Source organism: Azolla caroliniana, unplaced genomic scaffold (genome assembly GCF_043228905.1).
Source record: "Azolla caroliniana isolate FFs.n. ecotype wild unplaced genomic scaffold, voAzoCaro1.0.p SCAF_3, whole genome shotgun sequence".
In the NCBI taxonomy this organism is placed as follows: domain Eukaryota; kingdom Viridiplantae; phylum Streptophyta; class Polypodiopsida; order Salviniales; family Salviniaceae; genus Azolla; species Azolla caroliniana.
Genome location: NW_028230438.1, coordinates 25,774,842 through 25,802,210, shown reverse-complemented (window position 1 = coordinate 25,802,210; position 27,369 = coordinate 25,774,842). Strand labels below are relative to the sequence as shown.

Here is a 27,369-nt window from a genome sequence, read left to right as displayed (position 1 = left end):
AGCTCATGGATTTTATGCTACTCCTGATATTGTATTTCTTTGGAGCATTGGCAAAGGAAAACCCTTCAACCAAAGGAAATGGTTCACTTGAAAATGGGTGGTAACAAGTAGCATGACTGAGGTGGAAAGAGGAAGCATTAGGTTTGTGTTTACAAACGTTGGAATTTGGTGGTAACCAAATGTGGAAAGAGGAAGCATTAGGTTTGTGTTTACAAACGTTGGAATTTGGTGGTAACCAAATGTGGAAAGAGGAAGTAGATGATTGATGTGTTTACAAACGTGCATAAGGAACGTGGTTGTCTTGAAGAAGCATAACATGGAATACATTGTTCTCTACCTTGGAAGCCATTTACAGAATAATTTTCAGATTGGTTGTTCTATTTATAGAATAATTTTCAAATTAGTTGTCTACCTTCGTCTATTTTGGAGTTCAAAGTTTTGTTTCCTCAACCATCGTCTTATAAAGATGAGTTGGGGAAAATTTTGTATGTTGTTTTTATGACTTTTCTGAAAACTAATGGAAGTATATTTCTTTTGGAAAAAAAAAATACGCAGAAAACCCCATGTGCTTTGATGGCCATAGGTTACCCATACTTTGCCTTGAATAAGTTGAAAAGCCATATAGTTGGATGCATTCCCCACTACATTAGCCATTCACGACCTAAATAAGTAGAAAACCCCATGTGAGGGCCTAGTGTGAATACACACACACACACACATACATACATACATACATACATACATACATATATACATACGTACGTACGTATGTACATACATACACGCACACATACACATACACATACACATACACATACACATACATATACATATACTGTTATACGTATATACTGTGGATACGGTTTAAAGTGATGAAAGCAGCTCACTAAATAAGACTCGGTCAGCTGGGTTGTCTTTTCTTGGTCTTCGGTTTGACTTTAGCAACACAGAGAGATGAGATATTCAAATTTCAGACAATATATCTGCACATCCAGAGTCCAGACATGCTATAAGTCCAAACACAGAGATTGTCTGAGATCCGATCCGATCCGATCAGACCACAGAATCAGAGAGAGGATAAGCGGCTGGGAGATTTTAGCCCCAGAAGACAAGAAGAATGCCTCGTGGAAAGCTCGAATTGTTGCTTGTGAGTGCTCGTGGTCTCATGTCCGCCGATTTCTTCTGTAAGATTTATCTATCTACCTGTATATCTTTCGTCTGTCTCTTTTCTTTTCCCTATCGTTATTGCCTTCCTTTTGTGTAATAAACCTATGGTTTTCTCTTCATACATTCACCACTACTGGTTTCTGCAGCCAAGTCGGATCCGTATGTCATCGTAAGCTGCGGGAACCAACGCAAGAAATCCAATGTTGCTAGTAGTAATTTCTTCTTCCCCTCTCTCTGTCAATATGTATATGTATACATAATATGCATATGTATAAGTATATATATGTGTGTGTACGTACACATACCTCTACATGAACCCATACATACCTATATGTGCACATATATGCATAAATACCTATACGTGTACATGTACCTACATATACGTATACACGCACACACAGACATGCATACGCATAGACATAGAGCATACACATAATCTTGAAGTATATCCTCAATGATTTGATGCACTTGTTCTATTTTTCCATTAGACTGATGCTGCATTGTCGAGCCTATGCTCAAGGTAGTTTCTAGTTCTTTTTAAAAGACTTCCATCGGTAACCGGAAATTTGGAGCAACTCAGTAATGAAATGGAAAGTCAAGTCTGAAGTCACAATCTATTAGTTTGCTTGTTTCTTTGTTCAGAAAGGCCACATTTTATACCTATTATTGGTTCTTTTCTACATCTGATCAATTTGTGCAGTAGTTAAAAGAAGTAATGGCGATTTTGAAACTATGATTTTGTGTTTGAGACAACCATATACTCTTTGAATTTTCTTTTTTGCATATGATATATTTATCTATTTGTTTGTTTTTTGTTGTTTTCTTTATTCAGAAATCCTATAGTTTTATCTGTTATGTTTTGCTCTTTTTTTTTCCAAATCATGCATTGAGTTCCCTTGCTCATTTTGATCCATGTCTTTGTTCATAAAGACCAGAAATGTATCGCTGTTTCTTTACAGATTCTATTGATTTTTGCATTATGACCTTTTATTCATCTTTTTTTGTTTACTTAATATCTATATTATTTTTCAGATCAAGGCAGTAATCCAACCTGGAATCAAAATTTTGAATTTCATGTGGATGAAGGGATCACTGAATTATTGCTTGAGGTCATGGATGAAGACTTTGGATCAGCAGATGATGAGCTCGGCCTAGTCACGTATGTCTCTTTTGTCTTCATCTTCTTCTTGTTTAATCTCGTCAACGATAATTTATATTCCTATTTTTCTACTCAAAACTACTGCTTCCTGATCTTTTCATTCAAATGTTTATGTCAATTTACTCACTTTCTTATTTCAAAAATTATTGTCTTCTTCGATAAGCTTAATGATCCAGTTTTTTGTTTTTTCAATCTCTCTTTCTAAGGACCAAAATATTCCTAATTTGAAATGTTTCATATGATTTTGTTTAAAAAATGTGCTGTTTCCTCTTAATAATCTTAAAGATCTTCTGTTTTATTTATTTTTAATCACTCTCCTGAAAATCTAAATATTGCTCTTTATATGCTAATCGGAATATTGTGTATGCTTTTATTTGAATTCTTAAGGGTTCCTTTGGATGAGGCCTTCAACTGTGGGAAGATCACATCAAAACCTTACGGTGTCGTCCTCAAGAATGGAAAGTTCAAAGGAGAGGTCAAGCTGTCTTTATCGTTCACTCCTGAGTAACAAGACTCGCTGTTCCGCCAATCCATGGAGAGGTTCTTCTTTGTTCTTTCCTTAAAAAGATTTCTGTAGAAATGCTAACATGTTAACCATTTCCTCAGGATCCCGTGTGCCTGTGTCTGCATATACCTAACTTAATCTTCGGTCATCATTCTTCATCTTCTTCTTGGATTATTGGCATTACATGTATATGTCCATTCTTATTACTTGTACCAGTATTATTTTTTCATTTTGTTGAGAAAGTATTTTTATGGGAGATTTGAATGTGTTTATGGATTGTATGCTACTTTGTACATATATGTAATGGCACCCTTGTTGAGTGCTTAGATTATATATGGCTCATCCTCGTAGTACGTAATATACTCGAATGCATTGGCAAACATTCTTATGTTTTATTTTACACTTTTTACCCTAACTTTCTTACCTTTAAAAATAAATTACCTTATAATAAATCATGAATACAAAAGTATGGTATTTACCATACTTCGAGGGTGTTTACCATACTCGAATGACTGAAACATTCTCGAATGCAAAGGCACATATGTTACTTATGGTTCATACTATGATATGGCTATTTTGATTGCCCGCTTAATTTGTATATGTAATTTGCACTCATATCATTTTGTTCGAGTCCATAGATTATATAGGTTTTGATTGCCATTCCAGAAAGGTTGTGACATTTTTAAGTCTGACATCTTTGAAGCTAATATTAAGGAAAATCCCCGAAATATACCTTGAGTGAGTTTCACATTATTTCCCCAAATACTCTTGTCTACAACCCTTGCAAAAGAGGAAAGCCGGTGTTTAACTAGCCATATTAATTGCTCAAAAACACATTATTGAGAGAAGGGCGATGGATTTACCAAGCAACTGCTCAAATAGCACGATAATCTTGTCAAATAGTTTTCAGTCTTCTCTTCTCTTCTCTTGGGTATGTAATATCCAAACATAACACACAACCAATGAGAATCATATTAAACCTTGAAATGGTGAATTAGATGTTCGAAATATTGAGAATTGATTACATAGGTATATAGAGTTCACCCATGCGCTCACACCTTAGAGCTTAGATGGGATCTGGACCATCTCACTACAAAATTAGTGGGGACTGATGATCAATCTGACCATTGTGTAAGAAAGTGGATTATATTCTATGTTTGGTCTGAGTATAACATTAAGTGTGGAAATCAGTTGATAGTAGTGGAGATATTCCTTTTTTGTCAACTCCCTAGACACAGGCTAGTGCTAGATAGTACTTATCTTGAAGTTAATGGCACATACTTCAAGATTATGTACATTGTAACTTGCCCACAAAATCTTCTAGTTGACCCGATTAGCCAATCCTATTACCTATTTCGCTCTTTCCATTGTGCCGTACGCATCTATGGTTTCCTAGATTAATACCTTATTGAGCCATTTGGTCAAGTTGTACACTAGCTGCTCCTCATTTGGGGCGATATCACAAAATGTGCACTCTAAGAGCACATATGTGGATATATTTACAACTTGGGGCTGATCATTGATTTTATCTAACATGCCACCTCAATGGTCAACTCATTGAGTTCACTTGGAATTGGGCAATTTTTTATGTCAAACAGTACTCAAGCTCCACACTTCTCATCATTTATTAGCTCCCACACATAGTGATATTGAATCTCTTTGTGTTTAGTTTTTGCATGAAATACAGGGTTCTTGGCAATGGCCATGCAACTCTGATTGTCACACCTCAATACCGTTCTCGTCCTTATTGGAACCGCCACATCCATAAGGATTCTTCTTAGCCAAACTACCTCACATTCTACTTTGTATTCTACCTCCGTTAAAGATAGTGCCATTGTTGGTTGTTTTTTACTACTCCTTGAAACAACTCTAGAGCCTATTGAAAAACAATATCCAGAAATTGATTTTCTGGAATCAGTATCTCCAGCCTAGTCAGAGTCGCAATACCCACTAAGGTACCCACAATTTACTTTAATACACGTAGTGCAGCTTTCCGATGAGTCTCCTTCGGCTTGTTGCTGAATGGACTCACCACACTGACTGCAAAACAAATATCCGGCCTAGCGTTGCATAAGAAAATTAGACTTCCTACTAGTTGTCTATATTTCCTTATGTCAACTATTGGTGACGAGACTTCTTGGGATAACTTGCAATTTGACTCCATTGGAGTCAACTTCGACTTGTTGTCCATCATCCCAAAGGTCTTCAAGAGCTTTGTTGCATACTTTCTTTGTGACATGAAGATGTCAACCGAGGTTTGCCAAACCTCAATTCCAAGGAAGTAGTGTAGAATCCCCAAGCCTGTCATTTCAAACTCAGTTTTCAAACACTCTTGTGTTTGGCCATTACAGTCTTCATGGTCACCAGTAAGTACTAGATTATCCTCGTAAATTATGATGATGACTTGTTTCCCATCCTTCATTTTGACATATATACTTGCATTTGGAGCACATTGCTTAAAGTCGATTGATCGTAAGAAGTTGTATATCCTCTTGTTCCAAGCTCTTGGTGTGTACTTTTTACCAATTTGCATATAGTGCCATATACTCGTTGTAGGCATAACGAGTGACTTGGGTCTTCACGTGTGATGAGCGGCGGAGTTTCTCGTTTGTCGATGTGAGTGCCTTCTTTACTCCGGGTGTCCTCATGATGGGTACACCGAACTCATTGTCTAGTGAGCGAGCCGAATCATACGAATCATGGTCGTCGGGGTGGTCGTCGACTTCATATTTGGGCATCTTACCTTTGCCTTTGTTCGATGTCGGACTTGGCCGCGACGTGTTTTCATCGCGTGGAGGTTCTTGTGGGCCAATTAGCTCGGTAGAGCTTGGATTGTCCTTCGGTGGACTTGGCTGAGTTTCGTCGTCCGAGTTGGCGTTCAACTCTTCCTCAATCGGGTCAGATGGAGTCGCATCGGGCTTATACCAAGATGCCGATTCGTCGAAAACAACGTCGCGACTTATCTACACCGCTTGGGTTGAAGGGTTGAAGCACTTGTACGCCTTTTTCGCGGACAAGTATCCTATGAGGATACATTCTTCCGACTTCGCGTTGGGTTTCTCTCGACTTTCGTTCGGGATGCGTACATTCGCAATGCTTTCGAACAACTTGAGATACAAGAGGATGGGCTTCCTTCCAACGAAGATCTCGTATGGAGTAAGCTCGTGGACTCCATTGGTGGTGCACCAGTTCATGAGATAGACGACCATGGATGCCGCTTCCGCCCAATAGAAGTTCGGCATGTGCTTCTCATGCATCATGGCGCGTGCTACCTCGAGAATTTGCCGATTCTTTCTCTCGGCTACTCTGTTTTGTTGGGGAGTGTGTCAGCATGAGAATTCTCTATGAATGCCTTCACCTTGGAGGTAGGAGGTGAACTCATCGGAAAAGTACTCCTTTCCTCCGTCCGATCGTAGGCATCGAATGTGCCGACCGGTTTCTTTCTCCACTTTGCTTTTGAGCCTTTGAAAGTGGGAGAGCACTTCACTCTTCTTCTTCATCGGGTATATCCACGCTGTCGTGATGTGGCATGTCTAGTGCGAGAAAAAGTAAAAAATTGAGGATCCACACACATTTCACGAATACTTGTAAAAATGAAAATAAATAAACCTAGGTCACAATGGCATTGAGTGCATGTAGAGGGTTGCAAGTAGGATTTGAACCTTGCACCTCTAAGATAAGAGGCAATTACCTTACCACTAAAGCTACTACTAAGTGCTTTAGATGTTCTATATTTCTTTCTCATATTCAGTATTCCATAGGAAACAAACGTACAAAACCATGTACACAAAACCACGGTTTTAAGCCCATGGTTTTTTGCATGTCACAAAGCAAAACTGTGTGCACAGAAACCATGGCTCCAAGCCCATGGTTTTGTGCATGGACAAACCTATAAAACCCCTAGTATGGCTTGTGTAAAGGGGGGGGCTCAATATGATATGACCATCATCATCACCATCAATAATATAAGCTTCTATTTCTTCTTCTTCGCATCTATCTTGTAATTATTTATCTACTTCTCAAAGTGTACAATCTTCAATCTTCTCAAGTGTAATAGGTCTTCCTCCAATCTTACATTCACATTGTCCTCTTCTCAATACCTTGACGGACATCCTCCTTGGTCCAAGACCCCGATGGTCCCGCTCAAGCGAAGCACGCTCGCACACGCATCTTCGCGACATTTTTGGTGAACCCGACGTGAAGAGCGGTAGGGGAGGATGAAGCTGGACCGATGAGGTTGGAGTACTTTTGTCGAGTGGTGGCTGAACCGATCTTCGAAGAGATTAAAGAGATTCAAAAAACTCACGATTCGTGGGTGTCCTTCAAAGAAGCTTTACGAGAATCATATGGTTACGAAGAGCAAAAGGGACGAGGTCTGTATGAGTTTCACGAATGGGTGTCATCGAGAAAGACCCACCAGAGTGCTATGCATGCATTCGTTGAGTTTGAGTATCGCTTCGCTCAACTCTCGAACCGGGATCGAAGATTGGTGGGGGTGAATAAAGTTCTGATGTTTGTAAAGTCAATCGATCAGAATGAAAGGAAGGCCATTGGAATCCAACTAGAGGATGACAATGGTGAAAATGGCCTCACTGAGGATTGGGCCAAAGTGGAAAGGGTATGCTGACAACACGATAAGAGGGAGCTGAGACTCTCATCGACAACAACACGACCCACAAGGGATGTTCAAAGGAGAATGGGATGTGGCAATAAAAACCCACTGAAGGAAGAAAGCTCGAAGAGGGAAGCTTCGATAGAACTCAACATAGAAGCCTTGATGAGAGAGGCATTAATGAACTTAAAGGCACAAGTCGAGGTTGACGAGAAGCTGAAAACAAAACCGAGGAAAAAGGTGATCGACGAAGAGGAGACCTCCCAACAAATGCAGACTAATGGTGTGGCCAATACGAAGGCCCAGGTTTGGTATGACAGTACCATGGGAGAAGGTGTGAAACAAACCACCTTCTCGACTTATGGAGGAACGACGGTCAAGAGAAAGGCCGAAGACTCGAGAGTAGGAAATGCTGCTTTAAGAGTGGACGAGCATTTCGGAACACATGTTGTGTCCGAAATATCGAGTAATGAAGGTGCAAGCATGAGGGAAGCTTGTGTGATCAAGGGATGTAAAGAGTGCAAGGTCGACGTGATTGAGGTGGTAGCCACGAGGAACGACATCGAGTCGCAGATGGCTAAGGAAGAGTCCACGGTGAATGACCGTGTCGAGACTTTCCCAACACTTGATCTAGAGACTTGGGCAGTTGCGTCCGAGAGCCAACATGAGACCCAAGAGACGGAAAGTGGTGGGGAAGAAAATATTGAAGACAATGTGAATAACAACATTGAGCGAAAGATGGCTACGGATGAGAAGACGGTGACCGATGGTGTCGAGGTTCTCCCCACAATTGTTCCTGAGACTTCGGCAGTTGTGCCCGAGTGTCAACGTGAGACCGGAGAGACGGAAGGTGGCGGCTGGAAATCGAAGGACCAAAACAACGATGAGGAAGATGGCCACAGACGACGGAATCCCTCCACACCGATTCTGGAGACTTTGGCAGTTGTGCCTGAGAGCGAACATAAGACCGAAGAGATGGAAGGTGGCGGCGAGGAGATGAGGGTCGACGCCAGCGCATACAGAGGAACGGTGGCCAACAAGGACGCCAAAAACAAAGCTACAATAGAGTTCGATGAAGAGCCAGATAGCGGCAAGAAAGGAAGAACCAGAATAGAATCCGGATGGAAGATGACGCGGTTGGTATTCCGACCCGAACGGAAGCCGACCCGAACGAGAGTTGATCAAACGGGCCCGACCCAACCGAAAACCGGATGGAAACTGACCCGGACGAAAGTCGATCGTCTGAGTCTGATTCGGCCGAATGTGAATCCGGAGGAAGGCTGACCAAGCTAGAAGCTGATTGGTCGAGACAGACAAAAGTTGAACCGGCCTAGGCGGAGGTCAAAGCAGACGAGTCGTGACACCCGGTTGAGGCTAGTGAGCATAAGGAAAGGCAAGCATGAGACGAGAAATGATGATAAAGGAAAGTTAGGTGACCAAGGAGATGGTCGAGATGAAGGTGGCACATGCATGAGGCATGAAGCGTTATGCTCGGGAGGAGCAAAGGGAGCCATGACAACTAGACATGGCAATAAAAAAGGTGAGCGAACGATATGGTGGATCGGATGGCAACGACAGTTCGAAGTATACGACAAAAAGACGGTGCGGACGAGGCACAAGAAAGGAGGAAATCAAACACCAACCACCTTTGACCCTTCCACATCACTCTTTTCTACTTGGCACATACCGGAGGATGTGCGGTTTGGTGGGGGTGGATGTCGTGATGTGGCATGTCTAGTGCGAGAAAAAGTAAAAAATTGAGGATCCACACACATTTCACGAATACTTGTAAAAATGAAAATAAATAAACCTAGGTCACAATGGCATTGAGTGCATGTAGAGGGTTGCAAGTAGGATTTGAACCTTGCACCTCTAAGATAAGAGGCAATTACCTTACCACTAAAGCTACTACTAAGTGCTTTAGATGTTCTATATTTCTTTCTCATATTCAGTATTCCATAGGAAACAAACGTACAAAACCATGTACACAAAACCACGGTTTTAAGCCCATGGTTTTTTGCATGTCACAAAGCAAAACTGTGTGCACAGAAACCATGGCTCCAAGCCCATGGTTTTGTGCATGGACAAACCTATAAAACCCCTAGTATGGCTTGTGTAAAGGGGGGGGCTCAATATGATATGACCATCATCATCACCATCAATAATATAAGCTTCTATTTCTTCTTCTTCGCATCTATCTTGTAATTATTTATCTACTTCTCAAAGTGTACAATCTTCAATCTTCTCAAGTGTAATAGGTCTTCCTCCAATCTTACATTCACATCGTCCTCTTCTCAATACCTTGACGGACATCCTCCTTGGTCCAAGACCCCGGTGGTCCCGCTCAAGCGAAGCACGCTCGCACGCGCATCTTCGCGACAATGCGTAGCGCGAGTGGTCTTCGATGAAGGTGACGTAGTAGCCGCATCCACCGAGCGTTGGCGTTTGAGTCGGTCCCCATACGTCCGAGTGGATTATGTCAAGGAGTCATTAGCTTGCAGAGCTCTCCTTCGGGAATGGGAGTCGATGTTGTTTGCCGAGTTAGCATGTTTCACACACTCGGTCGACTCGTTTCGATTTGAAGGTCGGAAGTCCGATTACGACTCCCTTTGATTGCATTCCGCGAAGCCGTTGGAGGTTTATGTGGCCAATTCGGTTGTGCCACAACTTGATGTTTGTCTTGGTCTTGAGACCTTTGGCGTACATGGCCGATTTTACCTCGTTCGAGTCGAGGATGAACAAGCGACTGTCTCTCCGTCCCTTAGCTATGAGTCGGTCGTCTTTCTTGATAAAGCAACCTTCATTGTTGAAGCGGACTTGCATGCCTTGCTCCACAATTTGGCCGACCGAGACCAAATTCTTTGTTATTGTGGGCACGTGCAAGACATTCTTGATGCAAGTTTGCTCGCCTTCTTTCCCGAATGGGACATCGCCGATGTGCCGAATGGGATGCAGAGTGTCGTCTCCAGTCTCTATGTAGCCGGGTCGATCTGGCGTTCGCAAGTCGCGAAACCACTCTTGGTGCGACGTCATGTGGTGTGAGGTGTCGGAGTCTACGAACCACGCGTGTTCGGAGTTGGAGGTGCTTGCGGAGTTTGCGGGATCGGAGGCCATCATAGAGTTCACTCTATGCCTCATCACGGAGAGTCCGCTGTAGTCCGCGTATTTTGCGTTCGCGACGTAATTTGTGAGTTGTCGGCTTGTTGAGGCCGACTCACTTCGTCTTTTTCGGCACTGCTCTTCGCGATGGACGATTTTGCCGCATTAATTGCACGTAGGTGGCCTCTTTCGCCGACCTTGTTCGGCGTGGAAGCTCCCCCTTCTTGTGAAGGTTCCTCAATGGCTTCCGTTTACTTGCCGAAATTGTGAATTCCCTTCTTGGGATAGGTCGAATTGACCTCTTCCGCTTCGACCTCGTCTATGGGTACCATCCGTATCGGAGAAGAGAATTTGTCTTTCCGATGTGTTGGTCTTCGATTGAACGTGGTTTTCTTCGACCAATAGCATTGATTGGAGGTTGAAAAACGAGCGAGGGGTATCTCTCGCCAAGATTGCCGTTCTCAACGTGTTGAATCGTTGTGTGAGGCTGCCCAAGCATACTTGCACCATCTCGTCCTCGTCGATGTTGACGTTGATGGAGCCAAGAGAGTCGCAAATGCTCTTGATCTTGGCAGTGTAGTTCGTCACGGACATTTCTTTTTGTCGTATGTTGTTCAACTCTTGCCGTAGTTGAAGCTTGCGCGCGATATGTCCGCGACGAAAATCTTCTTGAGATTTTCCCACGCCTCTTTGGGCGTCTTGGCGTCACGAATGTGGCTAAGCATGTGGTCGTTTACACATGTTGTCAAGCACTACATTACCCGACTTGCGCCTTGCTCCCACGTTGGGTAGTTGGCGTGTGTGATTTCGAGTTTGTTTTCTTGTGCGTCGTTAATGTAGCTCCAATACCCTTGGCCGACAAGGTATTTATTCATCTTGTACTCCCAAGATGAGTAGTTGCTTCAGTCCAGCTTTTCGCTAGGGAGTGAGCTTCCCATTTGTGTGTTCATGTTGATTGTTGTGTGTTTTGTTTTGTTTTTCTTCTCTTGGTCACGTACACGTCCTTCATAGCGGCGCTACGGTAGCGGATAACGGATAGTCGGGATTTTCGTCGGCGTCTCGAACACACAATCACGAATAAGCGGTGGGCTTAGTGGATTTCCTAAACCACGCGCTTTGATACCATGTTAAGTAATTATGTAATTAACTTGGGTTATTTACAGACTAATTATATGGTTACGTTAAGCAGCGGAAGATTAGTATGATATGCACGTGAGAGGGTGTGAGACGAAGAGAGAGAGAGAGAATGTTACAGTTATGAACACGAAGATAAATGGGGGATGATTGACTATATTGAAAAGTGTCATCAACATACAAAAATACCCACAATGAGGTATATATACAACCCATGTGCAAAGGTGCACATGTGTGGGTAGAACATAGGTACTTATGTGTAAGTCCTACATTAAATGTACTAAGGAGTGGAGGATCTAGAATATCCCACTTCAGTACAAGGTCCTATTTAAAGGCTTAAGGTCAACACATTAACTAGATTCGATCTAGGTAACTACTAAGTTACATGTGTTGACTAACTAGATTAAACTATTTGAGCTTGATATCTTAACACCCTTCAATTTGAGAGCATCCTTGCGCTACTAGGATGGCCTTAAATTTCTCCAAAGAACCATCAACTTTTTACTTTACTTTCCACACCTACTTGGTGCCTATCACCTTCTTCTTTGTTGGCCTCTCTACCAACTCCCGTGTCATTTTTCATGATGTTATCGTATTCTGATATCATAACCTCTTTCCACTTCGGATCGGCCATGGGTTCCTCCACCGAGCTCAGCTCACTCACTAAGCCTATGATGTCCACCATCAGAGCCATGTTGACAATGTGATCAAAGGTTCTCCCTTACTCATGTATTCTTCTTTATCTTCGTAACCCATCAGTTGAAATTTCAGGAGACTCAACTTTAGAAGTATGGTCATTGAAGAGTTGTTTAGCCCACTTAGGTATTTTCTTTACATGTGGCACTGACATAGGCTGAACTATCGAGCCACTACCATCAAATGGTTCAGCTTCCTTTTCTAGACAATGAATCAAGATTGGGTGGAATACTTCTTTGGTTGATGAGATAACTTGGGAATCGTTGTTCTCAGTTAGCTGTGGTCGTTCCACATCGAACACCACATCGCGGCTTGTCAAATGGTTCAACTTCCTTTTCTGGACAGTGGATCAGGATTGGGTGGAATATTTCTTCGGTTGATGAGATAACTTGAGAATCGTTGTTCTCAGCTAGTTGTGGTCGTTCCTCATCAAACACCACATCGCGGCTTTTCAAATGGTTCAGCTTCCTTTTCTGGACAGTGGATCAAGATTGGGTGGAATACTTCTTTGGTTGATGAAATAACTTGAGAATCGTTGTTCTCAGCTGGTTGTGGTCGTTCCTCATCGAACACCACATCATGGCTTGTCAATATCTTTCTTGCCTCTTGGTCGTAGAGTCGATAGGCCTTTGACTCTTCACTATATCTGAGAAAGATACACGTCTTACTTTTAGCATCCAACTTCTTTCTACTCACATCTAGAACATGTGCATATCACGCACACCCAAAGGTTCTGAAGTCTGAAGGTTTTACCTTGAAGTGCCTTCGTGTAGCTCTGATTGAGGATGTAAACTGTTGTATTCACTGCTTCAACCCAGAATGGGTCGGGCAACGCTTGTGCCTTCTACACCTAGCCATCTCGACAATGGTTCGGTTTCGATGTTCGACAACGCCATTTTGTTGTGGGGTGTAGGCAGTTGTAAGTTGGCGCTTAATTCCATGCTCTTTGCAATACTCACATAATTCTATTGATAAGAATTCTCCACCTCGATCAGAGCGTTGTCGCGGAGATCTGCGAGTATGTGTCAAAAGGGGCGTGACCACGAGGGTCTCGAATGAGGAAGAGATGGATGTCAGGAGACCGACCCTCTCCGGTCCTGACTGCACTGGTTGTGGCGCAAACCAGAACGATTCCGGACGCGTACTGGAGGCTATCTAACATGAGAGAGAGAGAGAGAGAGAGAGAGAGAGAGAGAGAGAGAGAGAGAATACGTGCAACACCGACTCATCGCACACTACCTATGTACAGAAAAGGAAAGAAGAAACTCTGAAGACGCAGACACAGACATAGATGCACATAATTTCTCTATATATGTACAAGGGCAAGATACAACTCCAGCTTCGAGCCGGACTAAGGGAGGTTAGGTTACAACAACAGTCTGTTGCCAAGCCGCCGATCGGGGAGCTCTCGGGCTCGTCGCATCGAGCAGGGTCTTGCACAGGAGAATGGCAAAAGCCTAAACCCCTTAGGACATACGAGCTCCTAACTAGACTAAACCCTAAACAAACACGAAGACTCAACCCACACGACGAAGAAGAAGAAGAACTCGAAGAACCCTAATAGAAAACAAGAAAGTAAGAAGAAGAAAGATTATCACACCTTGGACCTAATGGTATACCCTCCTAACTCAAAATGGGCAACCCTTTACAAGGGGCACTCCCTTCCTTTTATAGAACAAGGAGAGGGATGCGTGACAATGTGGGATAAATCCCGTTGTACATGGGATCCTCTGTCCCGAATTAACTCCTATTCGGCGCCATAAAGGGTAAGTGCACATGATGCACTTCGCCGATGCCAGTAACTTCTCTGGTTTTCTCACTATGGTCATGAATCTTCATGACAACGTAACTCATTCACTAACTTTCTAGACTCCCGCTCGACAAACTTATGCCATCTTTTGAGGATTTTAAAAGCTTTAGCCTTGTAAAGAATCGGATGGATTCTGTGCAACAGAAGAATTGTGTCTGTGTAGAGAGAGAGAGAGAGAGGGAAACATTACAAAAAGAAGGAGAAGGTGCCTATGTAGTCACCTTCTCTCTAGATTCTCTCACTAGAGTCACCTCTTGGGAAGAGGTTGAGTCTTAAGTACTTAAAGAATATGTGTCATAGAACATTAACTTCTATGACACACTAGTTACTATACAAGGAGGTGAGGTGTTCACACACTTGAGTATCCTAAAGTGTGTTCCCACACTCAAGAAGTTGAGTTTGATTCTCAACAAGCCTTCTCCTGAAGGAAGTAAACCCACATCTTTCTACTAAAGTCGTCAACTACTACCATGTAGTAGAGAGATCCACCCATTGCAAGAGTCACCATTTTTTCAGAGAGGTTGATGTGTATTAGTTGTAGAAGAGTCTTTGTCCGATTTTGACTATCTTTTAGAATGGGTGATCTTTGATGCTTGCCCATCATACAAGCATCACAAACATGTCTTAAGTCAAATAGGGTTGACAACCCAACTACCATATTCGACTTCTTCATCTACTTCAACACAACATTGAGATGCCCAAATCTCGCATGTCATTGCTTTGTATTAATACTTGTGTTGTGGTATGTAGAAATTGTAAACGCGCTCAGCTCATAAAGATTGTTGCACCTTACCCCTATTCCTACAACCTTGCCAGCAAAATCTGTTATTTCTACACCCAACTTCGTGAATCGAACATCAAGACCCTTGTCGGTTAGTGTAGAAATGGACAATAGATTCTTCTTGAGATCTGGTAGGTAGCAATGGGCCTGGTTCGGTTTGGTTTCTTGGACTTGAAATCAAACCAAACCATTTATTTATAATAAAAACCAAACCAACCCGTTTACAGAAAATTTAGAACCAAACCAAATTGGTTTATTAAAAATTAAAACCAAACCAAACCATTTTTTAAAGATATTGATTATCATACATATTATGAATTTGTGTGAGAAAATCATCATAAATTTGGTTATCACACTTATTATAAATTTGGTCATTATACTTGTCATAAATTTGGTCATCATACATATTATAAATTTGGTTATCATACTTATCATAAATTTGATAATCATACATCAAAAGGACACTCTACTTATAATGCTTATAAAATTTAATAAGTTAGAGCCTAGAGGTTTTTAATTAAAATTTGAAAGTTAGAACCTAGTGATAAAAATTTAAGAATATTTTTAGCTTATAAACCTTTAAACCGGACCACATAAACCGAAACCGATAAACCATGAAATTCAAAATCGAACCGAACCGAAACCAAACCAAATCATAACATTTGAAACCAAACCAAACGGTTTATTTATCTTTGAACCAATAAACCGTTCGGTTCAGTTTGAGTCGAAACCAGGCCCATTGTTACTGGCAAGTACACCATTTGAGAGAGATGCTTTGTCCCGTCGGTCGTTGTTTTGAGGGAGCTGGTTCTTGTTCCTTTGGATGGACATCAAGCATTGTTCTCGACCACAACATTGATGGGCTCTTGTAGAGGTGTCCAAGAGTTGTACCAGTCACGATTACTAGTCATATGTCAGGATGCTCCACTATTAAGAATCCAAGAGTCGTCGACAACTTGAGTGTCAACTGAAGAACACACTTCTTCAGTTGCAACCCATAACTCAAACTCATATACGACATTGTTGGCGGACTCGTGCTCTGTCCAAGAAGTCTTACTAGAACCATTCTTCTCATCCCCCATCTTCTTTCGACAAACCTTGATTGTGTGACCCTTCTTGTCACAGTAGAAACACGATCCATTCAACTTCTTCTTCTTTGGTATCTTATTCGCATTGTTTGAATTGGATGCCCCTTTACCCTTAGTCCTAGAGACAAATGCCGAATCTTCCCTTCCTTCTCTTGTTACAATGCCATCATACTTGGAAGGAAGTAATCGAATGCACCGTCGAGCTATATCCTCTCATCTTTGATACCATGTTAGAAATATTGAGAATCGATTAGATAGGTATATAGAGTTACAACCACAAAGATAGATATATGAAAACAAAACTTCTATTAAATATGAGAGTAGCCCACAATGGTAGTTTACCTATGCGCTCACACCTTACAGCTTAGGTGGGATCTGCAGCTCACTACAAAATTAGTGGGGACTGATGATCAATCCAACCATTGTGCAAGAAAGTGGATTATATTCTATGTTTGGTCTGAGTATAACATTAAATGTGCAAGTCACTTAATAGTAGTGGAGATATTCCTTTTCTATCAACTAACTTGTCATTTAATATGACCCAACTCCCTAAACACAGGCTAGTGCTAGATAATATTTATCTTGAAGTCAATAACACATACTTCAAGACTATGTACATTCTAACTTGCCCACAAAATATTCTAGTTGACATTATTAGCCAATCCTATTACCTATTTCGCTCTTTCCTAAATCCATTGTGTTGTACGCATCTATGGTTTCCTAGATTAACACCTTATCGACCCATATGGTCGAGTTGCACACTAGTCGCTCCTCATTTGGGGCACTATCACAAAATGTGGACTCTAAGAGCACATATGGGGATAGATTTACAACTTGGAGCTGATAATTGATTATATCTAACATTAGATGCATACACATGTACTAAAAGGTTAGCCTAAACTATTCAATTGATAAAGTTTAAGCCTAAGATGCGATAATAGATCAAACATGTTTCAATGATGTTAAAGGAGCATACATGGAGCACACATGAGGTTTTCTTGAGATGATAGCAAGTTTAAATAAAATTTTAAGGCTCTACGAGATGTATTTAGAGATGGCAACTTTGAATGAAATTTAAAGACCCTCAATTGTTAGAACAATAGCTAAAAAATAATGGTTTAGGTACCAAACATATAGATGGGTGTTGCCACATGAAGAGATTGGAAAATGTCTTTGTTGAATTAGGGATGTATGAGGCTCACGTTGAGGGTGTGCGGCTGAGTAATTGTATGCTCATTGGATGATGCAGTGATTATGAGTTTTTTGTCGATTCCTTTATATATATTGGTTTCTTTGTAGCCATGCAAGTTTGCCTGTAAGATATGAGTTGTATATTATCCTATGTACATAGACTTAACTAATGGAAGTAGTAATTTCTTTTGGAAAAAAAGAAAGAGTAATGCTTTAACCTTGAAAAGTTGAATTAGACACATGCACATATATTGTACTAAAAGATGTGTAACTATTGAATTGATAAAGTTAAGCCTAAGATGTGAGAGTACATTGAAAGTGTTTAAACGAAAATTTAGGAGTCCACTTTATGTTTTTTTAGATGAAAGCAACAAGGTTCAACGGAATTTGAGGCCACTATGATTAGAATGTAAATTTACTATAATGCTTGAATAGTGACAAGCGTCAAGAGACCTTGCAAAAACATAAATTACTTCCCTTACATAATTGGATTTGACGAGACATTTAGACATGTTCCTTACATCATTTTTGGATGGCTTCCCTTAGTACCTCCTTTCTTTTCTTTATTCGATCTACTAGAATCACGTGCATCGTCACTCTATTTGTTTTTCTTGAATCTAAGAAAATAAGCTTGGTAACGATGAGTTTGTACAAGTCTAGTCTACACTTATATTCCGTGCAAGGTGTGATTGGATGTCCTTGCCTTTGACTAAACAAAACACATGTACATACTTTCACACTTTTGGACATAAGAATAAAATACATGGTAACGAGAAATCCCCAATACATTTGTGTGGGAAGTAATCATGTGCATAATTTAATTGCACATACAAATAGCAACCCATGATAACATTTCTGAGAATTAATTCTCCATCACTCTCTATGTTTTTCTACCTTATCAACATCCTTGCAAAGAGCAAAAATGGCATTGCATGGTATGTTAAACAAATTCTTGGGTCTTCTAATCAATGATAACAAGATCATATTGGGAAGGGAAACATATGTCATTGTTTTTTCTTGAGGTTATTTTACAAATGGTTATCACACAAGAAGTTGGTGATTGTTTCGATAAAGATGTGTGTGAGACCATAATTATATGTTTGGAGTTTCATGTGAATTGTTTAATGTGACTAAAGTGCAAGATTGTAATAATTGTAACGAAGTAGAGAAAATGTGAAGAAATCAACTAGATATGCTTAGGATAATGTTATTGTCCAGTTTCCTTTTCATGCATGTAATATGATTTATGATTAGCTTTAGATCTTGGTGGAAACTTTTTATGCTTTCATCAAATTTTGTTTTCATTTTGCATTTCTTTAACCAATTAAAAATTTTTAAAACCGAACTATTTAAACCGTTAAGCCGTGGTTTCGTAGTTCGGTTCGGCTCAAACTGAACCGTTGTCGATTGTTACTCTCAAAGGAGGTTACATGTTCCATGTTACACATTTATTAATAAGTTTATTCGGTATATGGCACTCTCTTGTTACTCTTTGAATTTGAGGTAAGAAGACCCCAAACTTTTTGCACTTTGTCAAATCCACTCATATGATATGAGTCACCTTGAAGTAATATATTTGAATAAAATCAACTGTATCACTTTTATGATGTCAAACATCCATACACACTAGTACTCCAAAAAAAGCTTCCATTATGCAAGGACAAATAATGATAAACAGTTGCAAGAGTATGCTACAAAATGGTTTCGGATAATGACTAGATAAGCATTTTGACATACACATTGAGGAAATTTTACATATAACCAATATAATATAAAAATCTCTTCTCTTAACACATTCCAAAGCATATTGGTTCATCAATAATTGGAGTCATAATCACAAAGAAGGTGTTTGTTGTCATGCTTTGTGGCCCTTATAAAAGCTTGTTCACAAGTTGAGGGAGTGTCTCCGGATGTGATAACATTTTCTTTGGGTTTCAAGCTTGCAATGGCATAGAATCCATTGATAAAGGCCAAGAAATCCGTAGTCAGCCTGTAAAAGAGGGGTTTTTTTAAAACCAATGTTGTTGGTGGCAATTCCTTGCTTGATATGGATGCTAAATATGGATGGGTTGTTGAAGCTACATGAGTGTTCAACAATTTTCCAATTAAAGATGGTGCCTCGTGGACATCACTAATAACAAGATATGTAATATTCATTGTAATAGTGGACTATTTTGTATATTGCCTCTTCCTACCTTAATTTTAATACCAATGGAGGATATTTTTTAATATCAATAGTGTTGGTTGTCCTATAAATATGTAAATTGTGAATATTTCTTGTCTTCTTAATATATCACATGCTTGTGGATATGCAGTATGAGAGTGTAAGAGTCCAAACTCATTCTGGATGATGGTCTAAATTAACACTCATTACGATGCATCTTGTCATAATACATATTGACTTCGGAGAAGGACCATAATAAGTCTTTCTCTGGGACATCCACATAAATATGAAAGATTCTTTTAGATGTCTAAGTATCAAATGAGGGGCATCGTGTCTCCACGAATCGTCTTATTCCATTCTGATGTGATAACTATTGAAGAGGTGAATCAACCTCTATTGCTTCATTTTAGTGTTTGTAGAAGTCTTTCTGAAACTCTACCTTAGGTTTGCTATCAAATACAGGGGAATATATGTCCTCTTGGACACTCGTATATTCAGATGCCACTTATAAATACGGCTACAAATAAAGCTAATTGCCTACTTTGGTACTACATTCTCTAGGCATTAAATAGATTCCTTGCCATGTCATATATGCTAGTATTGGAAACTAATCACATTCAATGTATTGTTAGGTCATCAATGAGAAAGGATGCTTAATGGTGAGTAATAACATGTATCTTAAGGGTTAGTCTTCTCACGCAACGTATGCAGTGGTGTTTAACCATTTGTTGACTAAGTTTATGCGAGGAAATGAAGTTATTCCTGCAAATCGCCACGATGTTGTTCCAAGGCATTGTGATTATATACTCCTTTTAGGGCCCATGTTACTTGTTCCCTCGAGGGACTTACTTGTGTAAAACACAAATGTAGAAAGGTTGAGGCTATTGAATTATTGGTTTTAATAACTATCCTATGATATTGTGCGTCGTAATATACGAACTACCCGACATATCGGTGCCATTAATGTGTGTGGGACATGTTTACATTGCCTGCATTTTTTTAAAAGCTAATAAAACTTTTAGTTACAAAAAGCATCTTTCCTGACACTAAAGTACACGTTTCGTTCTCACAAGTTCCCTTTTCTTATCACGCGCCATAACCCATCATCATACAAACATAGAGGCATGCACACACACACAAATGTAAACTTGTATTCGTACATGTGCAATCAAACAAAAGGTGACAAGCCTAAACAGGAAAATTTAGCCATTATCGAGCCATGAACTTGCAAGAGTTGGATTTACATATGCTCAAACACATAAATGGATTAAGTTAAACATTTCCAAGTAGTTGGTGGAAATTTCTGGAGCTTGTCCTACATTGCATATACACATGAATATTTTGAAGTCTTACTTAGCAAATTCATCATAGGGTTTGGGGTTCCCCTTTCCAAATAACTGCAACACCGTAATTTTTGTTAAGTATCTATGTTTATCATTGATTGTTTAGGGAAACAATTAAATGCTACATAAGCTTTATATATCTAGTGGGCTATTATAGATAAATAGACCTAACATATATAAAATGAAATCGTTTTATTCATTGATACTACATTTATTGTAGCAACATTTTGAGACTTCAACTATTACGAGAGAATCCGACAATATATTTTACTCTTTCAGCTCTAAACTAACCTCATAATAATACTCTATGATAATAAAGAACCCCCAACAACAAAATGTTAGCAAGCAAATTGTTGTAAAGTGTTAGCAAAACAATATGTGAATAATGGCACTCAGATAATAAAGAGACTTCAACAATAAAGAGTTGGCAAATCATACATGCATTAAAGAAAGTGTTTGGAAAGCATAATATGGCATGTTCTTCTTGTGCTAGAAGTGTGAGCCATTTCGAGGACTCTATGTTGCACAAACATATCCATCTACATCTAGCCCATATTATTATGTCATGATATTTTGTGTGAGTGACGGTGAATCCACCTTTATCCTAGCAATGCATGCATAGTGCCCACCATATAGTATACTATCTTTTAGATTTTTCATTTACCAAGCAAATATGTAAAATAAAACATGGCTCTCAGACGGGCAACAACCAAATTTACAGCCTCTTTAGTCCTATGTTGGTCCAAGGTGCTAGGCTTGACTCCCCACCACTCAAGTTTACATGTTTTATGCTACATCACGTCTTCCTAGAGGTGTATGATCACTACATATTTTCTCGTCATCATTCTCCCACGAATATTTATTTCCAAAAGCAATGTTAGCATTCCAGTCAGAACATCTTTTGTTGAAATCATTTCCATTACATGTTTCACTTATTAGAACAAGAAAAGGTGAAAGTGTCACTATCTCGAAAGGTAGCCTTGATACTCGTGTTCTAAAATACCATTGAGCCGATAGGATTCGAGAATATCTACCGCACCGTATTCGAAACAAATGCTACAGATATGAAGAGGGGGGGAGCTTTTAAAAGCCTTGACTACTTGGCATCCGAAGTTTTCTATTTCTTTTTATGGGTCCCTCGAGATATTTCTAGGTCGTTTGGATTCAATACACACAACTGGAGTGGGTGGTAGGAGCACAACATGGGATGGAGGGGACCTTTATCGGTCATCCTATAGTTGATAAGAGATGAAGAAAGTAATATATTATGTAGTGAGCTAGATACACATAGAAAGGGAGTATGTAGTTGATTTTTTTGCTCCTCCATACAACAACAATAACAAGCAGCATTCAATGCACTCATGATGCACTTTCGGTTGCTTTACAACTGCTTCCTAGCCTTCCCTCCTACACTCTAGTCTGAACAGGAAAACACAACCCTTTTTATTTTAACCTTAGTGTATCAACTCAAATAATGAGACGATTGTGATGGAGTAGTTAGTTAACAAGGAAGAAATATTTTGATGGAGACAACACACACACACACACACACACACACACACACACACACACACACACATACATACATACAAATGGGATCTCTATAAATTCAAAGAGTATATAGTGACCATTTTATGAGCTAGAGTAAAACCCCAGTGTTCTATAGAGGCACCAATTTTTTGCAGCAGGAGCAGTAGAGCAGCAACAGAAGTATAGTGTAGGCTGCTACTTAGAAACATATTCTCTATACATGATGAAGAATATGGAGATGGTGGTGTTCCATCATTGTAAGATCAATGGATTATTTTTAAATGTAGGATTAATGGTGGTCATCATAATGTGCAACCCTTGCATAGTGGCTTTTAGCTCTACTAGTCCATTAGATGATGGTAGCCTGATGGTTAGTACCAATACTAGCTTTAGGACACCCTCGGGAGGTAGACGTCCCTCGGCAACATTCATATTCGGAGATTCACTTGTAGACGTGGGTATGAACAATCACCTCCCGGCATCGATTGCAAAGGCCAACTTCTTGCCCAATGGTATCGACTACCCAGGCCGCACTGCCACCGGCCGTTTTTGCAATGGTCGACTCATCTCCGACTTCCTTGGTAACATTTCCTATACCATTTAATGAATGAAATCTGATTTGCAATGTTTTTCACTACATTCTGTTTGTATAAGTCTTAAGATATTATCATTGTAAGTTTAGTCCATTAATATCCATGCGTCAATTGGCTTGTAATACTCGGCTCGTGTGGACATAATACTTATGTATAGGTGAACATTGGGGCATGGAGTCACCACTAGCTTATACTGATCCGGCCAACACCGGAGAAATGTTGCTGCGTGGGGCCAACTTCGCATCCGCAGGAGCCGGCATTCTCAACGACACCGGCTTTATCTTTGTATTGACTATAACCCAATTTATTTCGAGGCCAACTTAGCTTGATGGTTGAACTTACGAGGACAATCACATGCCATGTTTTGCTATATAGCTTCACAATGTCACCAAAAGCCTTCTGTCCAAACTTTAATAAAACACAACCAATTCCCATCCACATCTATATCATTTAGGTCTAAATATCCCACCCCTTATAAAGAAAATCACTATAACCAAAGATAAAATTCACTAACATCACTAATGGGCTCATCAGGGTTAACTATTCATGAGATGATATATGCAACACAATGTTGTTAGTGTTTAGTCGATCTAGCCACCATAACTTTTTATGCATCTAGTCATAATTCATGTTGTGAGGGCACCTAACGTGTGAACCTGCTCATGGTACCAATGAGCCCACATGCCAACACTAAATTCTTGGGAAAGTTCTGAGATGCGGTGGAAAGGGAAAACACTAGCCTTTAGGGCAAAGGTAGAAAGAAACCAAAGGTGTCTTGGTGTAGATAGAGAGTCATTTCTTACAAGGTTGGCTAATATGTAGGTAGATATGTAGTTATTTCTTCAATAGCTGGGTGTAGGTAGATGCACCTTAGTGATAAAGGATAAAGGCAACATAAGTGTACGTACTTAGAGCACAAATTGAGTGTCACCTTTTTTACTGAGCCCAATTTGTGTTTCCACCTCATCTCGATTGCTTGTTGTACACTTACCGGTTAAAGGTTTTCTTTTCTTCCAATATTCATATTTTTAATTAATAAGCTTTACAGGATTGTAGAAAGTAAAAATTCGTTAATGCAAACGGAAACTCTAGAGTTTTTAGTGCCATCGACCGAAGCTAAGTAGACATTATTACGTAGAACTCTATCCATCTCCTGGAATTAAAATGCATAAATCTGAGGTTAGAAAGCACGTGCATTGGATTAGTAGAGCAATGTTGATCGTGTTTTTCTCGGCAGACAAAGAATGTACGTGTATGTATATTTACAAAAAAACGTATGTAATTTATATAGGCATCGCTTTTACGACTTTGCTTTAGGGCGTGTTTTGTTTTTTTGCATAAACATCTGGATTCTTAGTTTTCATTTTTACTTACATGAGGCATGTGATGTCAAATTGTTTTTCATCTTGGGTATTCCATTATGTTGAGGGGTATATTGTAAAACTTTGTATGTATACTTATTGAATGTTATGTCTTTGCTAGATCCAACGTTTCCCAATGGCCAAGCAGGTGGAGTTAATGGGCGAGTATGTGGGGAAGTTACAAGCAATGGTGGGTGAGGCACAAGCATCAAACATCGTGCGCAATGGTTTTTTCTCCATCACCATTGGAGCGAATGATTTTCTTAGTAACTATTTTGTGCCTCCGGCCACCCCTCGCAAGCTTGAGTTTACACTTCCGGAATTCCACGATTTCCTTATTACCAAGCTTAGCCAACAAATCAAGGTACTAACTTTATAGGGATGATATTAATGTAAACATATCATTTCTTCTAGTTACAGTTCTCATGGTTTATCATGTAGATTGGTGTCATGATTAACAATCAATCTTGATTATAATTTCTTTCATGTGGTTAATCAATTAATAGGAAATATATGGATATGGAGCGCGCACCATTGTAGTTGTTGGATTAGGTCCGATCGGATGCATGCCTGTCATCATAGGCCAACGTTTCCTCGTCGATCCCAATGGCCAGTGTATTGACAACTTTCAACAGGTGCCCATTTATATGTTTACTTAAATGGACAATATTAATTATTATCATTTCCATCATTAATGCCTTTTGAATATTCTTCTAATAGGATTTCAATACTACCGAAACCTTACTTACAAGGACTAGCAATAGTTAGCTAGTTACAAATAGAAGCATGTAATGTTTGTTCATATCCCCCCATGTTTGTTCATATCCCCCCATGTAATCGTAGTGGAAAACATGTGAAAGCATTCTTAGGGTTGTGCAATGCCAACTTTTGTAGGATGGGTGCAAGTTCAAGCACACAAAGGCTCACCAACTACGAAAAGTGAAAACCTTAGAATGACACTGTAGAGATGATGACATAAGTTATGAAATGAAATCATTGGCCTCTTCGTAGTCATGATAGATGTTTTCAAGAAGATTCTTGTAATAATTTTGGCTATCATAATTTTGGACGTACTTCCCCTTGTGTTTCAATGCATTGCTAACCACACCTTCATATTTTTCACATTTACCACAACCTCCACTAGCATTGCTTTGGTTGATTTCACTATTGTTTTAAACTTTCACTATTTAAGATGTAAAGCAACAAATATTTTTTGCATATATTCTCATGTTTCACATGAATATTGAACCTTAATTTCCTAATAGGTGGCTATCACCTTCAACCAAAAACTCATATCAATGGCAAATGAGTTGCAACAAGAGCTTCCAGACTCCCTCTTTCTCTATTCTAATGCATTTGACGTAGCCATGGATATGATCCAGAATGCACCAAGCTTTGGTATGTAGTTAATATTCATTTTACAATCTTTAAATCTTATAATTAACAAAGAGACTAAAAAGGACATAAATATTTATGATGTTAATCAATATACATGAATATCGAAGATATATTTAACATATTCAACTAACTTAGTTATACAAATGGATTAATAATCAATAAATACACCTTGCTAAATACTAAAAAGTATGGCCTTGATTTAAGACTAATTAGCTATATGATATGAATTCAACCAACGATTTAAAGATAGGTGTGGTTAGTTAGTGATTATTTTATTAGAATCATGATCGATTCGGAATGAATGCAGGGTTCCAAAATGTGAACACAGCTTGTTGTGGACGAGGAACTCAATATAGGTCTCTTGTGCCTTGTAGACCCCAGATGAAAATTTGTGAGGATAGAGATTCATACATTTTTTGGGATCCATTTCATCCAACAGAACGCGTGAACAAAATCATCGCTCAACGCGCCCTTTTTGGTCCCCCTTCAGACATTAGCCCCATTAATCTCTCACAATTATACTCCTAAATACCAAATTGCAATGTCAATGTCCTTGTTTATTCATTATAATTTCACCACTATCCTTGATCAAATCTTTTTGGTACGATGCATTTCTACCAATGTGCACTACCTAGTGAGTGAAGTTATTCTTCCTAATGAAACTAATTTTGCTTTTCTAATTGTCAAATATCCATGTTGTGATTATGCTCACTTATACAATCACTCATATTCTTTATCCCCTCCCATGTTATCCAATGGGCAAATTAATGAGTTGTAACTCTTGAACAACAAGATCTTAATATAACCCCACAACAACTTTTAGGCAATTTAATTACAATGAATGAAATAATTCCTTGAACCCTATGTATGGCCATAAATAATAGCCATTAAACGCAATCAACCTCATCCAAAGGCCTTTGAAATAAAAAAATTGACCACATAAATAATTCATAGTGTTGTTTTTAATTTGAAGCTAAGGTCTAACCCCTACAAACCAAATTATTGGCCACATAAATTGTCTTTAAACCAATATTGTGGTTTAAAATACAGCTATGAGGCCCTCGATCACAAAATGTTGAATTGCTTGCTATGTATTGAAGGCCATACTATCCCAAGTAATAATTTCCAACACACACACACACACACACACACACACACACACTGACGGTAGGCATGTAAGGATTGCAACATGATTTTCACTTTGTCAGTTATCTTTGGGACGTGATCAGCATTGCAAGAAAGAAAACAACCATCATCATCATGGGAAAGAAAAGCAGCATAATGAATGCTTACAACAAACAGAAGTACAAAAATAAGGATTCATTAAAAATAACAATGCACTCTAGAGAACAAAAAATATGCATTAAATGAGGCTGATGCAGTCAGCAATATATTTCAATTAACCAATGATGAATTCCAATGTTTTCTCAAGTAGAAAGGGAGAACAATAAACCAAACATTCCAAACATGACATTTATATGTGGCAACCATCAGAACTTTGTCTTTTCCATTTAAATCCGAAAAAGTATACATGTTCCCATACAAAAGATATATATCTACATGCACACATGCACATATAGATATCTATTAACCACAAATTTTAAAAACATGTGTTCCAAACTGGCCATGATACCAACAATCTCATGGATATTACATGTATAATATCAACATAAACTTAATACTTGCTACATGAGACCATCTTCTCTTGGGAACCATTAACAAACTCCAAACCGCTTTT

General features: G+C 39.4%; 2 protein-coding genes across 5 annotated transcripts; both read left to right on the top strand.

Annotated features, from left to right (window-relative positions):
• Positions 1-1,030: 1,030 nt before the first annotated feature.
• LOC147866888 (16 kDa phloem protein 2-like) lies at positions 1,031-3,089 on the top strand. Of its 4 annotated transcripts, XM_087317402.1 has the most exons (5): positions 1,036-1,184; positions 1,314-1,379; positions 2,200-2,326; positions 2,714-2,866; positions 2,933-3,089. In XM_087317402.1, exons 1-4 carry the CDS (start codon positions 1,118-1,120, stop codon positions 2,832-2,834), a joined length of 381 nt encoding a protein of 126 aa, XP_087173528.1. In that variant the 5' UTR covers positions 1,036-1,117; the 3' UTR covers positions 2,835-2,866; positions 2,933-3,089. The 4 variants fall into 4 exon arrangements, with proteins under 4 accessions (XP_087173530.1, XP_087173529.1, XP_087173528.1 ...); XM_087317403.1 differs by having other exon boundaries at positions 1,033-1,184; positions 1,314-1,376; positions 2,714-3,089; XM_087317401.1 differs by having other exon boundaries at positions 2,714-3,089.
• A 19,338-nt stretch (positions 3,090-22,427) lies between these two features.
• LOC147866887 (GDSL esterase/lipase At5g33370-like) lies at positions 22,428-26,312 on the top strand. Its single transcript, XM_087317399.1, has 6 exons — positions 22,428-22,860; positions 23,030-23,157; positions 24,355-24,597; positions 24,740-24,868; positions 25,499-25,631; positions 25,939-26,312. Exons 1-6 carry the CDS (start codon positions 22,500-22,502, stop codon positions 26,157-26,159), a joined length of 1,215 nt encoding a protein of 404 aa, XP_087173525.1. The 5' UTR covers positions 22,428-22,499; the 3' UTR covers positions 26,160-26,312.
• Positions 26,313-27,369: the final 1,057 nt, after the last annotated feature.

Excerpts from the sequence above, each read along its gene's own strand:
- LOC147866888 (XM_087317402.1), top strand. The coding sequence starts at position 1,118 with ATGCCTCGTGGAAAGCTCGAATTGTTGCTTGTGAGTGCTCGTGGTCTC. Across the intron at positions 1,185-1,313 it reads CATGTCCGCCGATTTCTTCT|CCAAGTCGGATCCGTATGTC; the intron begins GTAAGATTTATC and ends TGGTTTCTGCAG. Across the intron at positions 2,327-2,713 it reads GATGAGCTCGGCCTAGTCAC|GGTTCCTTTGGATGAGGCCT; the intron begins GTATGTCTCTTT and ends TGAATTCTTAAG.
- LOC147866887 (XM_087317399.1), top strand. The coding sequence starts at position 22,500 with ATGATGAAGAATATGGAGATGGTGGTGTTCCATCATTGTAAGATCAAT. Across the intron at positions 22,861-23,029 it reads ACTCATCTCCGACTTCCTTG|GTGAACATTGGGGCATGGAG; the intron begins GTAACATTTCCT and ends ACTTATGTATAG. Across the intron at positions 23,158-24,354 it reads ACGACACCGGCTTTATCTTT|ATCCAACGTTTCCCAATGGC; the intron begins GTATTGACTATA and ends TGTCTTTGCTAG.